This window comes from Durio zibethinus, chromosome 3, assembly GCF_047325235.1.
Source record: "Durio zibethinus cultivar Kanyao isolate XHJ-2024 chromosome 3, ASM4732523v1, whole genome shotgun sequence".
In the NCBI taxonomy this organism is placed as follows: domain Eukaryota; kingdom Viridiplantae; phylum Streptophyta; class Magnoliopsida; order Malvales; family Malvaceae; genus Durio; species Durio zibethinus.
The window spans coordinates 31,415,507-31,432,033 of record NC_143164.1 but is presented as its reverse complement, the minus strand read 5'-3'; the positions used below and the strand labels follow the sequence as shown (position 1 = coordinate 31,432,033).

Sequence of the window (16,527 nt, the reverse complement as noted above, 5' to 3'; positions counted from 1 at the left end):
TTTTTAATATCCTCTACTTTTTTTCTTAAAAAATTAATTTTTATTAAAATTTTAGAATTTCGAAAATATAATTTTAACATCTATTACGTTTTTATCTCAAATATGCAATTTTTGTTAAAATTTAAAATTTTTGAAAATATAATTTTAATATCTACTATATTTTTTATCTTAAAAATACAATATTTGTTAAAATTTTAGAATTTAAAAAATATAGTTTCAATAATCATTATGGTTTTTTTTATCTTAAACATAATACTTGTTAAAATTAAAATAACAAAAATCACATTTGTTTTGTAATTTTAATATATTGAAAAGGATAATATAGTCTGAAGATGTAATTAAATGAAGATAGGTGAGATAAATTTTTTACTTTTCCTTTAAAATCTAAAACATCTTAAAGAGAAAAAAGTTTTTAATTCCCCAAACTTTCTCATATTAATACTATTGAGAACTTTAAAAAATTTTAAAAATTACAATCCACGATCCTCAAAAAGTGCGGTGAGCCTGCACTTTAAAGTCTAAATTGGCTGATCGATTGGACTAATTGGGAATTAATACATAAGGCAACATTTTTTGGGGCCGAACCAGTGGTCTTTACATTAAGTCCATTGACGAGATAATTTTTCAAAAGCCCATTGCAAAATTTGATTTGTTCTTTTTGAAGCCCAACATTAAAGGCAACGACGTCGTTTCAGTAGCCAAATGGGCACTTACGTTATAACTTATAAATTGGTTTGTCGTAATAATAAATCCAGTTTCCATTTTCCAGGAAATCAGATCTGCGACCCGTGGTAGACGAAAGCTCTCCACGTGGCAAAATCATATTGGAGGAAACAACAACAAGCTTTCGCTCATTGGCCAGTTTTTACAAGAACACGTCGCCAAAGTTCAGTCCCAAGCGTCAAGTCGTTGATGCCTCACACTTCGCTTCGTGTATACTGCATTTGTTTTGTTTGTTAGAAGGTTTAAACTCCAAACTTTCGAGAGCACTCAAACTGGAAAAACGATCCATTGAAGAATCCCCTCCCCCTAATCTCTCTCTCTCAAAAATTAGCAGTGTTTTGTCTGGAATCGAAGATCTGATAAGAGTTTCTAAACATTTGTATAAGTTCTGGAACGATCCAGTTTCTCTCCTGGTCTCAATTCCATGTTGCTTCCAAGAGCGAAGCTACTTTTTCTGTTATGCGCTTTGTCTTCCGCGATCGTCGCCATTGCAGGGTACGCGCCTCTCTCTCTCTTTTTAAATGGCATTTACATATACGTGGAACTTTGTGGTAATTTTAAATTGATGCAGGAAGAGTTATTATGAGGTATTGCAAGTGCCGAAAGGAGCATCAGAGGAGCAGATCAAAAGAGCTTATAGGAAGCTGGCATTGAGGTATCATCCTGATAAGAACCCGGGCAATGAAGAGGCCAATAAGCGATTTGCAGATATTAACAATGGTAAAATTCTTGTTCTTTGTTAATTTTTGTTTTTTATTTAAAAAAGAAAAACCTTTTGAGCGATGGAATTAATTGGTTTTAATGGTGTTTGATCATGGTTAGCTTATGAGGTTTTGTCCGACAGCGAAAAAAGGGGCATATATGATAGATATGGAGAGGAGGGCCTGAAGCAGCATGCTGCCAGCGGAGGCAGAGGAGGAATGGGGGTCAATATTCAGGACATTTTCAGCACGTAAGATTTTTTAAAATTTTGCTCTTTTATTAATATCACTTTGTCTTTAATTTTCTTGATAGTTATATGCTAGCTTTGTATTTGTACCCACAATTTAGAAGCCTATAATTGCATCTTAGGTATATTACCCAAGTTCAGGTTTCCTTTAGTTCGAGTTAGAACCTATACTTTATTGGTGATTATGTTAATTGTTACGATGATCATGTATGAAATTATCAGTGAAATGTTAGTTATTGACTTATTTTTGGGTAATATACATTAACAGTCGTTTTGATCTGTAAGAACTGTCTACCTAATCCAATATTCACTTAGTTTAAATGTGGCTAGGCATCATATTTGAGGAATTGTTCACTTTTATTTATGTTATGGTGAATTCAACCACCTAATAATGCTGATAAGATGGAGCTTTTCTTCAGGTTTTTTGGTGGTGGCCCAGCAGAGGAGGAAGAGAAAATTGTGAAGGGTGATGATGTAATTGTTGAATTGGATGCAACACTGGAAGATTTGTACATGGGAGGTACTATTAAGGTGAGCTTCCAGTGGGATTTGTTATTGTTAACCTAAATCTTTAACTGAACAGGTTCTGGTCATCTTGACTAGTGTGGAATCCTAGAGTTTTGCGCATTATGGCTTGTACCTTATATAATGTAGTAAATAAGTTAGTTAATCTATGTACAGCAATGTGAACATATGCATATTTTATAACCTTCCAAACTTGGGTGGAGGTTTGGAAACCAAATCATGTATATGTATACGCTCTTGCTTTCTCAGGATATTAGTAGTCTAAACATCATACTCATCTAATAATAACTAAAATTTTCGCATATGTACTTCACCTAAGCTAACTTGAGTGTTTTGTGTACCCATTGCAAATGAAAAAGCTAGATTCTCTCCTACGAAGTTTATTGTCTATCAGTTGTAGGCCGTCAACTGATATGGTATGATGCATATCTAGCCATGTTATGCTCAGACCTGGCTTAGCTAGGAGCTAGATCATTAGCCAGTTCCCCTTGTCACCCTTTTTAAAGCAGCACTCAGAAGTGCAAAGGACAGAGCTGTTAGGGTGCCATTGGGAACTAATGATTTGTTAACTGTTTTCTAGTTTACTAGGAAGCTAGTGGACCAATAAATTAGACATAGATTATCACGAAATGAAGATGATGTGAATATGGTGTATTGTTTCCCTTCTTGTTCTTAATTTAAGCCTCTTTGGGGAAAATAAAAGGAGCTAGTGGCTTGGTGCTTGCCTCTCTGTTCCCCTCCCCCCACCCTCTACTTGATCTTTCTCTATTATTTTATAGAAAAGTAACATTGATCTGGAATTCACCAGGTTTGGAGGGAGAAAAACATTTTAAAGCCAGCTCCTGGTAAACGGCACTGTAACTGCAGAAATGAGGTCTATCATAAGCAAATAGGTCCAGGGATGTTCCAACAGATGACTGAACAGGTACTGTGGCTTCGTTGTTTTTCTTTTTCTTTGATATTTAAGTTTCATACTTTATTGTATTTTTATCTTGTTTCCTGGGCCTTTTTATGCTTTCAGAATTGTCATGTCTTATGATGCTATAATCAAGCTTTTATAATTATTCTCCAATTTTCTTTTCATAGGTTTGTGAGCAGTGCCAAAATGTCAAATATGAACGAGATGGATATTTTGTCACAGTTGACATTGAGAAAGGAATGCAAGATGGACAAGTAAGTTTGTAGAATTATAATTTTTTTAATTTGTAATATCCTTTCACAATTGTAGTTTTTCTTGGAGTGCATGTTGTTATTGTTGTCCATTTTTTCTTATTTAATGTTCAAATTCATAGTCATGGTTATAAGTTCAAACCTAAGGAAAATAAAAGAGGATAAACTGTTCTGTGATATGAAAATTGTTTGTTGAAATATTTGGTGCAAAAAGAGTCGTTGATAGTAGCATCAAACTTTTGGGTTTCATTTTTTTTACTTTTAAATCCGAATAATTGTTTAGGACGCTCCTTTCTGCTGCATGTTTACCTGCTGATATGGGTGCTTTCATGATCTCTTAAAAATGATAATGATAAGCGATCAGAATGAATAATTGACATATTTCAGGGTGTGCTGATTTGTTTTGGCATGCTTTATTGTTTAACATTACTTCAAAAAAAGCAGACAGAGAAATGTACTTACTATATCTCTCCCAGGACTCTTTGATGTCATGTGTAAATAGAACATTGTTTTTATGCAGATTTGTTCGCTTGACAATTTTGTCAGAATTTCTTATCCTACAACTTCAATAGGATGTAATTTTCATCATCTTGTAGTTGTATTTTTGCACTATACTATGAGTAGAATAGTTAGCAAGTCATTGTTGTTGTTGGATTTGGAATGATGTTCCCTGTACATTTTATAGGAGGTGGTTTTTTATGAAGATGGTGAGCCTGTAATAGATGGAGAACCTGGAGATTTGAAGGTTAGTCTCTAAAACTGATTGGAAAATTTTCCAATCCTTCTGTATGGCCCCAGTTATTGTGCTACATGCTAGCACAGGAAAGGCCAATAAATTCCTATTCGGTCCACAATCCTTGATACCATTCTTGCTCACATAAGACTACTTCATTTTCTGTAGTTCCGCATTCGCACAGCACCCCATGATTGCTTCAGGAGGGAAGGCAATGACTTGCACACCACTGTTACAATAACACTTGTAAGTCTCATTTTTTAGGATATCTGTATATTTATCTGTCTCGACCTTTCTTCTTTACCTTCTTTCGAAATGGAAACTATGAACTAAAATCTTCATTCCATGACTTGCTCCAGGTTCAAGCTCTTGTTGGTTTTGAGAAGACCATCAAACATCTTGACGATCATTTAATGAACATTGGCTCTAAGGTAAGCATGAAATATCCTATAAAGCTTCCTTTAAATCGTCTCAATCAACAGCTCCAAAATTAGAAATAAACATCAATACATTTAGGGAAATAAATTTGTATTGCATACTCAGGGTATTACTAAGCCAAAAGAGGTGAGAAAGTTCAAAGGAGAAGGAATGCCATTACATTTCAGCAACAAGAAAGGAGACCTCTACGTCACGTATGAAGTTTTATTCCCCACATCGCTGACGGAGGACCAGAAGGCCAAAATCAAGGCAGTTCTTGGCTAGGAATAGAGAGAGGATACAATTTTTTGTTGGATCCTAAAATGTTCCCATTGTAACGTGACGATGATACATAGAAACTAGGAAATCTGGAGCGTCTCAAAATTTTCTTCACTCCCTTTTCACCTATTTCCTCCTACTCATTAACAAATTATCATGCAGTGTCTGAAAAATGTCTTTGCTCTCTAACACGTTCAAGCGTCCAGCAATTTGGAGGGGCTTGCTTAGCATAATATATTTTTTGGGCTCATACGAGATATGTTACCTGTCTCGCTTCTTGTTTTGTGTTTCCGAGAATGATTATCAATGAGGAGTTAGTTGCCACTGTAATTACTTTTCTTGCCTGTCTTCTATCAAAGTCTGCGCCTAAAACAATTCCAACTACTGATGTAAGTGAATATTCTTCCTATAATCTCAATTGATAGTCATTTTATGAGATGGGAGTGGATCAATTTTTGTTGTGTGATTTATTAATAAAACAAAATTGGGAGGATTCGTTGTAAGTGGCCTGGTATGATGGCACTCTCTTTCTGTCTTTGTTTTGTCGGCTGCACTAATTGGTGGTTTTCGCTGGGTCTTTTTTTTCGGTCCATCGTCTTTTCAATACTTCCTTTGCTGGTTGGCTGATTTTTTCATTAAAAATGTTAAAAGTATTTTGTAAAACCTTAACGTGAATATCATTAGTCAAATAATAATTGATCAATTTTAGATACATATTTTTAATATTTAATGTTTCAAGTAAAAATATATATTTTTAATTTACATTGAAAAAAATGTTGATAGTGAGTGCGGTAAACATATAATTTAATAATATTTATTAAAATATCATATATATATATATATATATATATACACATACATACTTTGAGAGTAGATGTGAGGAACATGTAATTTTACAATATTTGTCATACATCACATATATGTATATATATAAGCTATATAGTAAGTAAGATTATAGTTTAAATTAATATTATACATAATTTAACAGTTTATGGTGTAAATTGTACTTTTTATTTGTTTTAGGTACTAATCTAAATATTTTCTCAAAATTTAGGTTAAAAAAATGTAGTTAACTTAAAAATTAAATAAGTTCATCAAAGCTTGTTTCTATGAAGAAGTTGACAATTTTTCTTCAAACAAGTGGCCGTGCAGCTTAGTAGGTAGATACCACCTAGATAGCACCTCAAGGCAGGTAACCAAGCCGAAAGACCGATGCAACTGACCAATGCAAAACGAAATACAATGAAGACCGCTCTACCTGTTTCAGCTACTATACAAACAAGATTTAATACAATGTACTTAATACTTTAAATAACTTTCAAACATTTGACTTTGTAGATTTATTTTTACGTGAACTAACAATACTAAATCGTTTTTCGTCACATATGGTTCAATTTTGCATAATTCTTGCAGGAACAATTTCAACAGTTTATACAAGAGAAAACACAAAGTACAGGTGATACTTCAATCTATAGCCAGAAGGCAAACTCAGACTTCCAACTTAAAAGTGAACTGCAAACTACAGGTCGAGCTTACCGGCTAAGTACCACGAGTGCATGGCAAGGCTAACAAAGGACATAATATTAGCAAGGGAAGATAACCATGAATCATTCCTAATTTCTTGTTCATGGCTGCAAGCTTTGGATTAGTTTTTACAGCTTCCTGATTCTTTGAGCATCAAATTTCATCACAAATGTTCTTTTCTCTCTCCACCTTATGCCTTTGCTTTATCATCTGCATTATCATATTCTTAGCACAACATAATTGCATATGTGAATCTAATTCAGCAACTCAACAAACAAAACAAATAAACTCAAAACTCTACTCAGATATGCAGCACGTAATCGACGGTTGCCAAGAAAATGTGGAAGAAAACAGAAAATACTTAAAGCCGTCAATTCCTACGCATTTAACACAAGTATCCACTCAACTGTATCTCATACAAACATTCTCAAAAGTTGTAACATACTCTAAATTCAAACTTGTTGTTAGGGCCAGTTAATTGGATTTAACTTTATGATGGGCTTGTTGTTTTTAATTCTTATAATGGGCTCATTTTATTTACCGTTTGTATAGCTAAGAGGCCTTTCCTTATGCTTGGCTGCATTTTTTGTTAAAGAGAGAAAGCCAGTGAGTTAGGTAGTCTGAGAAAATTGAGGAATTGCAGCTGACATGATTGTTAGACCAGCTTAAAAGAGGAGCAAGGAATTGTATACAGAATTCGGTTATGAAATTGAAAGTAATTTCTTCTCTAAGTTTCTTCTTCCTTCTTTCTCCTTCTTTTCTATGCCTTTTTTCATCCTCTGTTTCTTGCTTTTGTTCTACCAATTTCTGTTAAACAATTTTAGAGATGCATCAGTGATATTAGAGCTTTGATCTTGGCCATGGATGAAGGGGTGAAGACCAGATTCCATATTGACGGTACGTTGCTGCAAGAACTAATGGAATGCTTTGAATTCTGGTTGGAACGGTTGCCTGAAGATATTCGATCTGACTTGAAAAGTATTAGTTCTCAACTTAACCAAATATCTGTTAGACTGGATGATATTAGTGAAATGGTTAGTAACTATGAGGTGATTATGGTGGAGAACCAACAAGCTGAACAGAACACTTAATGTAACTTCCATCAATCTTTCTCCTCTATTTTATTCATTAATTCTTCCCAAACTTTCCTCTAAAAACCTTTTTTTTTTCTTATGTTTAATGAGCCTAAGGTTGAAGAATTAAATAGTGAAATGGTTAAGGGACTTGTCAGATACTCAACTGTTAGTTTTCTATTGCTGGGAGTGGGTTTAAGTTTTTAAGGATTATTGATGCTTGTGAAAATTTTAAATGGGATCATTCAATGATATTTGCGATTGGGAATAGGGCTTCTGTTCTTTGTGAACCATATAGGTTTAGACTTTTGGTAGGTGCTGTGGAGTTTACCGTTGTGAGTTGTGTTGTTGTTACTATCCTTGTTTTTACTTTAGTGATTTCTAAAGGACAACAACAAAGGATGCTAGTCGAATTGTTAGGTTAGAAGTTCTCCGGATTATTAATGAACCTACTGCGGCCTTTTTAGCATATAATAGGCTTGAAAAGATTTATACAATAATGTTTGTGGTGGGAAATAATAAACTGGTTGCTATCTTTGATCTTTACATGTTTAGGCTTCTAGTAATAGGATAAAAAAAATAATGGTGTTGTGGTGTCTGCCTTTAAGATTTGTACTCTTGACTCTTGAGTTGATGAAGGCAACATATGAGGGAGAGGTGCATTCTAACGAAGTTTTAGTGGTGGATAGAAACAAACCTGAAGATTTGGGTAGACAACATGTAAAAGAAGGCAAAATGTCAAAAAGTACCTTTCATAGCTTAGATGTTTGGTGAACACTTTAAAAGAAACTCAACCCAACAAATTTGAAGGTGCTCCATATAGACTTTCCTGTTTAACACATATTTAACGCTTAATAGCATGTATAGTTTCTAAATTTTGACTAAAATCCTATTTTGATCTCTAAATTTTAAAAAATTTTAATCAGATTTTTAATTACCCAAAATTATCTTAATTTAACCATTCCATTTATGAAATCATTTAAATTAAAAGTAAACGCTAATTGACACCACATGATGATATCAATTAATATCTTACGTAATAGGTGAGAGATCAAAATATAATTCTCTAAAAGTTTAGGGACCAAAGGCGAAATTATTTCAAAATTTTATATATTTAATATATATTTTATAAAATATTAAATTTAAAATTATATTTTTATATTTTGTTGTTGTAATATAATTTATTAGTTATATTTTTTGTTTTTAATAGAAAATAGTTTTTTAAAAATTAAAATTAAGTTAAAAATTCAAATTCTTTTTTTAAAAGTTCAATATTATTTTAAAAAATTATTTTCTATTATTTTCTATTAAAAATATTATTTTACTCATAAATCATAATCAAAATATTATTTCTATCCATAGAATATATGTTTTAAAATATCAAATATCTTTTATTTTCCCTTCTCAAATTTATTTTATAAAAAAAGGAAAAGATAAAAATAATTCAAGAAAAATTGATTTTTATATATTTAAAATATATTTTATAAAATATCATAATTTTTTTTAATTTTTATTATGATATGATTTATCAATAAATTAATATTTTTAATAAAAAATAGATTTTTAAAAAATTAAAATTCAGTTGAAAATTTAAAAATAATTTTGCTAAAATTACATATCATTTTAAAAAATCAAGTAAAAGTTTTATATCAACTTAAGAAATTAAACAAAAACTCTATATCATGTTAAAATATTATGTAAAAATTTTTAGATCATTTTCAAAAATACATTTATTAATTTATTCAAAAATATAAAAACTTTATATTCGTATAAAATAAAAAATATAATTTAATGCATTTTTATTTTTTCTTTTTTATAAAACGTATTTTATAAAATATATTTAAAAAGAAAAAATAAAAGATAAATAATATTTTTAAAAATAAATTTTTTGGATAGAAAATAATATGTTTTATTATGACATATGAGTAAAATAATATTTTTATTTTTAAAATGTATTAGATTTTTAAAAAGGAATTTGAAAATTTTAACTTAATTTTAAGTTTTGAATATATATTTCTATTTAAACAAAAATCTATCCAATAAATTATATTATAACAAAAAAAATGCAAATAAATTTTAAGTTTAATTTTTTATAAAACATGTATGAAATATATAAAATTTTAAGATAGTTTCATCTTTAATAATAAATTTTGAGAGAATTTTATTTTGATCTCTCATCTACCACATGAGATACTATTTGACGTCATCATGAGGTATCAACTAACATTTGCCTTAAATTTAGTCGGTTCTATAGACAAAAGGACTGAAATAAGATAACTTTGGGTAATTAAAAATTTAATTAAAACTTTTGAATTTAGGGATTAAATAAAATTTGAGTAAAATTTTAGGGATTACGAATGTTATTAACTTTATATTTAAAGAATTCCTTGGTAGCAATAGCAAACTCACAGTTATTTCCAACATCTCTGCAGACAACAAAAATAGAAAGGAAATACTAAGTATCTCATATTTGAGCATAGGATTAAATCTATAAAAAAAGGAGCCAGTAATAAATGAAATATCCTAAGATGATATCAATGGCTTGAGTAATCAGATTCGTCAACTGAAGGAAGAGCTTATAAGAACAAAGTTTGATGTATGCAACTCAGTTGGGAGTAAAAGTGGATATTTTAAAAGGTAGAGTGCATGTGATAGCTTGAAGACATGGATTGTCGTTGTTGATTACCAACAGACAGAGGGCGAGACCATAGCCATAGCAGGAGATTTGGCAGAAGTCATTAAAAGAGAAAAAGCGCTCGAATAAGTTTGCATGAAGCAAGGAACCAAAATTGAGCAGTTAAACTTTTTGGTAGAGCATTACTGGCATAAGAGGGAAAATTTTGCAATTAAAGATGCTCATGTGTCTTTAGGGAATGAAATAATACCATTTAGGCAGTTCAACAATGGTGAAAATGGAAAAGAATATTTTGGTAGGCATGAATAGGAAGCACTTCAAGAAATTCAAACATTAAAGAGCAAATTGCAGTTATATATTGCTGCATCTCCACAATAATGCTCTTTGATTGTTATACAAAAAGAAGTTAATTTCTGCAAGAAAGTTAGAGTACTAATTTTGGGATTGTTGAGAACATGAGTGGCTTGTGTTAACCATTGATGGCTATTAAGGATGAGGTTGAAGAGATCTGGAGAAGTTGGCAATAAAATTGGTGAAACTGCTTTAAGAAAAGGTATGCATCTTAAGAAATCTGACCAATCGTTCGATTTGAAATAGGTGGTTTAGACACTACTGAGATTTACACTTACACGTGCAACTCAAACTGCAATGACATCACTCATTCAATTATAAACATGGATGCTTTGAAGATGGGATTTTATCTTGCAGTTGCCGCAGCATCTACAAATTCCCCTCATTTCATCTATTTGCACTATAAAAACCTAAGTTCTTATTAAAGCCAAGAAAGCAGTAGTTGGAAATTGATAGTGGTGGCTACAATATCAAGACTAGACATTGTTGCTTGATTAAAATCATGCAAACTGACACGGGAGATTCTATAGTAGTTTTTGGTGGAGCAAAAACTGTTGGATAACTCAAACCTCTTGCGGTGAAGGTTCATTTTATAGTTGCATCTCATCACAGTTTAGTTGGGGTTCATGACACTACTGCAAAAGGTAGGATTACACTTACAGATATTTTGGTATATGTTTGCATCCAAAGTGTTGACAAGATGGTTGACCTGGCAACATTTACAGAAGCTAGTATGGTTACTCTTAGGCCCTCAATTGCAAGTATCTTCACATCCAACGATAATTTTACAAGGAAAATTATCCTAAGTAGAGATGGCAATGCGTCAAGTCGGGTAGGTTTTTGCTCGATCTAAATTCGATTTGATTTTATATCTATAAAATTTAAATTTAATTTTATTTAAATTTTTTTTTATTTTTTCATACCCAAATTCGATCAAATCTGATATTATATAAATCGTATCCAACTTAATTTAATTCGAAATTAATAAAATATTATTTTTTAAATATAAAATTAAATAAATATATAAATAAAAATTAATTAATTAATTAAAAATAATTTTTTATATATATCATGTTGAGTCGGATCAAATTTGCTTAAAATCTGACTTCAATTTTTTTTTTAATATTATTTGATTCGATCTAACTTAAAATCTAATTTAAAAAAAATAAATCAATTTTATGAGATTGGATTGAAACTCATTAGAGAGAGACGATTTGGAATGGATTCCTTTCATTTTTACTGTTTGTATGGCCACGATGCTTTTCCTTATTCTTTGCTATATTTTCTGTTCGGTTAAATTATATAATAAGACCTTGTACTTTAGACAAAATGTGAATTTAGTTCCTTTACATCAATTTCAATTTGGAAGAATGATGTGATAATTAATTTGATGATATCGTATAACATTTGTTATAAGAAATTGAAATGCATTTGATAATGTGGATTTTTTAATCCACATCACTAATTTTATCTAAAATTAACTCAAATCCTTTTTCATTTTTATAGCACACATATTCATTGCAAAAAAAAAAAAAATTTAATCAAATACCAAAATCAAAGGATAGAAAAATTGGTTAATCATTTTTTTTTTTTTTTGGAAAAAGTCCCAAATTTTACAAAAAACAAAATCAAAATCAAAAGGGAATTTACAGAGAAAAACATTGGGGAGACGAGTTCGAAATCATAATTCCTCAGTTCTTAATGCTTTCTTAGCAAAGCAATAACATAGTTTTTCACGATTGTTAGTTCCTCTTTTACTCTCTCTCATATTTTCTCTCTAGATAACATTCTCGGTAGACAAGTATAAAGGTTTTGCTCTACACTTTTATGCATAGTAAACCAAGTAAAGGAAGAAAATGTGAAAATGTCTAAAGAAGGCTGGTGAAATTTTTTGGCAGCAACAGAATTGGAAGACAAGTTTAAAGGTGTTCTATTTCAAAGCCTGTATATTACTTTAAACTAATCATTGTCAACCAATCATAAATTTTCCTACAAACTTTACTGTTTCAAGTAGTTTAGAAAATTCAACTCTAAAAAGGCTAGCAATCAAAGAGTATAAGCAACCTACACGAAAAAATTAGGCTTAGGACTAAAACTCAACTGACAAACTAAATATTACTTTAAACTCTGATAGCTCATTAGACTCATAATCAAACCCAAAAATTCACAAGTAAATTCTTTCTGGCAAAATGAAAGATTACCAAAATAGCTTTGGACGCACATAACTTTGGGTTTATAACATTCCACAAAAAACCAGAAACGACCACATTTTCATCCCAAAAACATTTTAAGATGATAAGACAATAAACAAGGGGTACATGTGGAGATTTTTGTTGTTTCTGGAGATTTAAACAGCTGCAAAGGGTTCCACTACTAATAGTGAAAAGTTTTGATTCTGGCTTTTAGATCTATTATTTTTAGATCGTTTATTGAAAAACTAATATGATAATTTGGAAGAGGAAGAAATGAAGAGTAAGTAGGTGATTTTTGAAAGAATTTTGACATCGACTAGTAGGGACCGACGACGGAGGATGGTGGTCGACATGGTGGTTAGTTGCCGAAATCTATGTTTCACGGGTGGCTGTGTTTGACTGCTTATGAATAAGAGAGAGATTAGTTTTAAAAAGGTAGGTAATTTCAGAGAGAGAAAAAATGAAAAAAAAAAGAACTTTATACCACATTGTTTTTGAAGATTAAAAATAAATCATAGTATATATGATCATATGTAATTTTCGTGTAAAAAAAACATAAATACATAAATATCAATATTTTATATGATATAAATATATGAATCGTCGTGTCTAATTAATGTTTAAATTGATGAATTTAATGAAAAAAATTAAACATTATTAATTTTTTGATCGAAATTTCAAATCCCAAAAAGTAAAGATAGTGTCAATATTGAAATCATAATAAACGGACTAAATTCTTATTTTAATCTAAGTAAAAAGACGAATAACTAAATTTGGCCTTTTTGTTAAAGAAAGAGAATAAGTGAGAATCACAGCTAGTGTGGTTGTTAGACCAATTTGTAAGGGGAACAAGGAATTATATATGGAATTCAGTTATCAAATTGAAAACAATTTCTTCTGCTTCCTTATTTCTCGTTCTTCTTGCCTTCTTTCATCCTCTGTTTCTTGCTTCTGTTCTGCCAATTTTTGTTAAAAAAATTTAGAGCTGCATCAATTTTCTATTTTTTTGGCAACCAATTGAACCCTAAAGTGAAATTAAATTTCACAAGTCTTTATTACTGAATTGAATATGGCAACACAAAAAGCAATAGATAAACTTCATGCATAAAATTACCTCAATGGTCTTGGGAGTAAAAACAAACAAATTGGTGAGATTAAAAGCAAATGTAGAGACTAAAAACTCAAGTTGGTACTTCTCCATCATCATTGTTGATTTTCTATGGATGCAAATAACCAAACAATGCCATCACTATGGCACAACAAACTCCGATCATCAAGAAATAAGCTAGGAACATCTTGCTTTGTAAATTACCAAATTGATGCCTTGGTAGATTCCTACGTAAAATAAAAATAAATAAAAAAAGGTAATTATTAGAATTTTAATTTGGGAATTGGGATCAACGAAGGTGACAAGGGCATACTTGAACATGATGATACTGTTGATGAAAGTGACCTAAAAAGTGGTGTCGTAGGCGGTTGAGAAGCTGAGGAGATGAGCTAGCTTAATGAAAGTGGATAGAATAGGAGAATTTAGACCATCCAATTTTGATCTGAATGTGTTTGGTTAAAATATTACTCTGACAGCCAAGAAAGCAAAGCCACTGTTAAGAATCGTGTTATCCAAGCCATTTCCCTAATTTTACTAGAAAGTTCGTTTTTTTTTTTGGTTAAAAGACTACTTCTTCATTCATTAAAGCTTGTTACAGTTAGATTGTAAAAGTGGTAACAGAAAGTTAGGAAAATCTTTTATCCATGTCTGGTACTCAAAGAGTAGTCGACCATGTTTTGCTAGACTGTAAGTCACCTTATTTCCTTTCTTGTGAACATGCGTTATGCACCCCTCTTCCAGCCAAGTCATCTTATGTTTTCCCTCTTCTATAATGATACCAATTGGTGAGTGATCTGGTTCTTTTGTTTGCAACCTTTTAACCATAGCTAAATTGTCTCCTTCTAGTGTCACCTTATGGCAACCTATGTCATTTGCAAATGTGATCGCAACAATCGCAGCTCTTGCTTTTGCCTGGAATGAATCCATTACATCCTTTATACTCATCACTAGAGCACCCACCACCTCCCCTGATGAATCTCTAATAACCACTCCCACCCAACCTTTGTTTTGTTTATTGTTAAAAGCTGCATCAAAGTTTAGTTTGGCTTTACTCGCATCCAATGGAACCCATCCACCTTCCTCTCTGTTTCTTTCTTACAATGGTGTTTGAGCGTCAATGAACTCTTCATTATATCTTCTAATGAAGTTGACCACATCCCGCGTGTTTCTCTTGTTACCTCCATGTAGCACCTTACTCCTTTCTCCTTAGATACCCCAAATAGTTGTCATGAACAATTGCATCTATTCTTGTGTAAGCATTTTGCAGACATGCATAAACCAATCCACCATCTCAGTATTGTTGTCATCCATTTCTTAGTCAACTTCTAACTACTCCCAGACCCTTGCTTCATATGGGCATATTCTCAATGCACGATAAATCATACTTTTTTTTCAGACCTAAAACATGAGATTTCTACATTGAGTCCTTTCCTAGCTAAGTTCTGTATCGTGGGTAGAATACCATGTAAACTATGCCACATCATTGCTTTGATCTTGGTTGGCACATTCACATCTCATATCTTACTCAATATGCTACTACTTAAAACCTCAGAGGGTAGGAGTTAGAGTTGTGATTTTTCTCTTCAAAACATAATAGCTTTTAACCACTTTTCACCTTATAGAAACCTGAGTTATCATAATGCCATACTTGTATGTCTTGTGACCCCACACTGCTAATCGAAATTGCCTGAATAGCCTTAGTTTCCTCATTGGTGAATACACTAGTAATGACCTCTTTCTCCCATTCTTTTGTTTCATGATTGATGAGTTCAGCCATTATTATATCTCCATTCGTATATCCTTCGGGTGCTTGTGGTTTGAAAGTAGGGAGTGATGGAACCCATTTACCCTGCCAGACCTAAATATTGGCCTCATTTTTCATTTTCTAGTGAAAGTCCTTTTTCACTAAATCTCTCATTGTCTACAGGTTCTTCCAAGTGAGTGGGGGACCACTTTTTAAGCCTGCATTCATAAAGTCATATGAGGGAAGTATTTCGCCTTCAATACCTGCATAACAAGCTTCTCTGACTGAGTCTGAAGTCTTTAGCCATGTTTGCTTAGCATTGCTTTATTGAACTTTTCTATTTCTTTATAACCCGTACCCATTTTATTCTTTGGAAGGCATAAAGTACTCTATTTTAGCCAATGAATCCCCTTAGCTCTACTATATTGTTTCCACCAATACCCTCTTATTAAACTGTTGATTCCCCTACAAAGAACCTTTGGCATTAAGAAACAATTCACGGCATAACAAGGGACAGTTGGGATGACCATCTCAATAAAAACTTCCTTTCTACCATATAAGAGACATCTATTCCCCCAAGCTCTTAGTTTTTCTTTGACTCTATCTTTTATTTCCCGAAAAGCTTTAAATCTTCCTCTCTCTACTATGGTTGATAGGCTAAGTTATTTTGTTGGGTTTGATGTAGCTTGGATGCCAAAAATATCCTGGATCTCTTCTCTTCGGTCAACATTAGTATTTTTGCAGAAGAAAAGAGTTGATTTATCAAAGTTGATTTTTTGTCTCGAGCCTTTTTTATATTTTTGTAGCATGCACTTCACTTTCTCACCTTCATTCCTTGTTACTCTTGCAAAGAGCAAGTTATCATCGGTGAAGAATAAATGACTAATCTTCATACTTCTTCGAGTAGCTTGGGCATCATGGATAACACCCTCTTTTTGGCCTCTTCCAGGCCTATTCCTTGTTACTCTTGCAAAGAGCAAGTTATCATCGGTGAAGAATAAATGACTAATCTTCATACTTCTTCGAGTAGCTCGGGCATCATGGATAACACCCTCTTTTTGGCCTCTTCCAAGTAGAGCAGAAAGGCCCTCGTTACAAATTAAA

At 31.9% G+C, this 16,527-nt stretch overlaps 2 protein-coding genes and 1 pseudogene across 2 annotated transcripts; 1 reads left to right on the top strand and 2 right to left on the bottom strand.

The window, feature by feature from the left end:
- Positions 1 to 758: 758 nt before the first annotated feature.
- On the top strand, positions 759 to 5,232 carry LOC111283876 (dnaJ protein ERDJ3B-like). Its single transcript, XM_022872519.2, has 10 exons — positions 759 to 1,218; positions 1,295 to 1,443; positions 1,546 to 1,675; positions 2,092 to 2,203; positions 3,006 to 3,122; positions 3,284 to 3,370; positions 4,053 to 4,112; positions 4,269 to 4,346; positions 4,460 to 4,531; positions 4,644 to 5,232. Exons 1-10 carry the CDS (start codon positions 1,148 to 1,150, stop codon positions 4,800 to 4,802), a joined length of 1,035 nt encoding a protein of 344 aa, XP_022728254.1. The 5' UTR covers positions 759 to 1,147; the 3' UTR covers positions 4,803 to 5,232.
- A 981-nt stretch (positions 5,233 to 6,213) lies between these two features.
- Positions 6,214 to 14,200, bottom strand: LOC111283792 (uncharacterized; annotated as a pseudogene).
- Positions 14,201 to 14,261: 61 nt separating this feature from the next.
- On the bottom strand, positions 14,262 to 15,456 carry LOC149519749 (uncharacterized). Its single transcript, XM_089757831.1, has 2 exons — positions 15,306 to 15,456; positions 14,262 to 14,773 (listed from the first exon to the last, which is right to left on the bottom strand). The coding sequence occupies exons 1-2, from the start codon at positions 15,454 to 15,456 to the stop codon at positions 14,262 to 14,264; spliced, it is 663 nt and encodes a 220-aa protein (XP_089613957.1).
- Between the last annotated feature and the right edge of the window lie 1,071 nt (positions 15,457 to 16,527).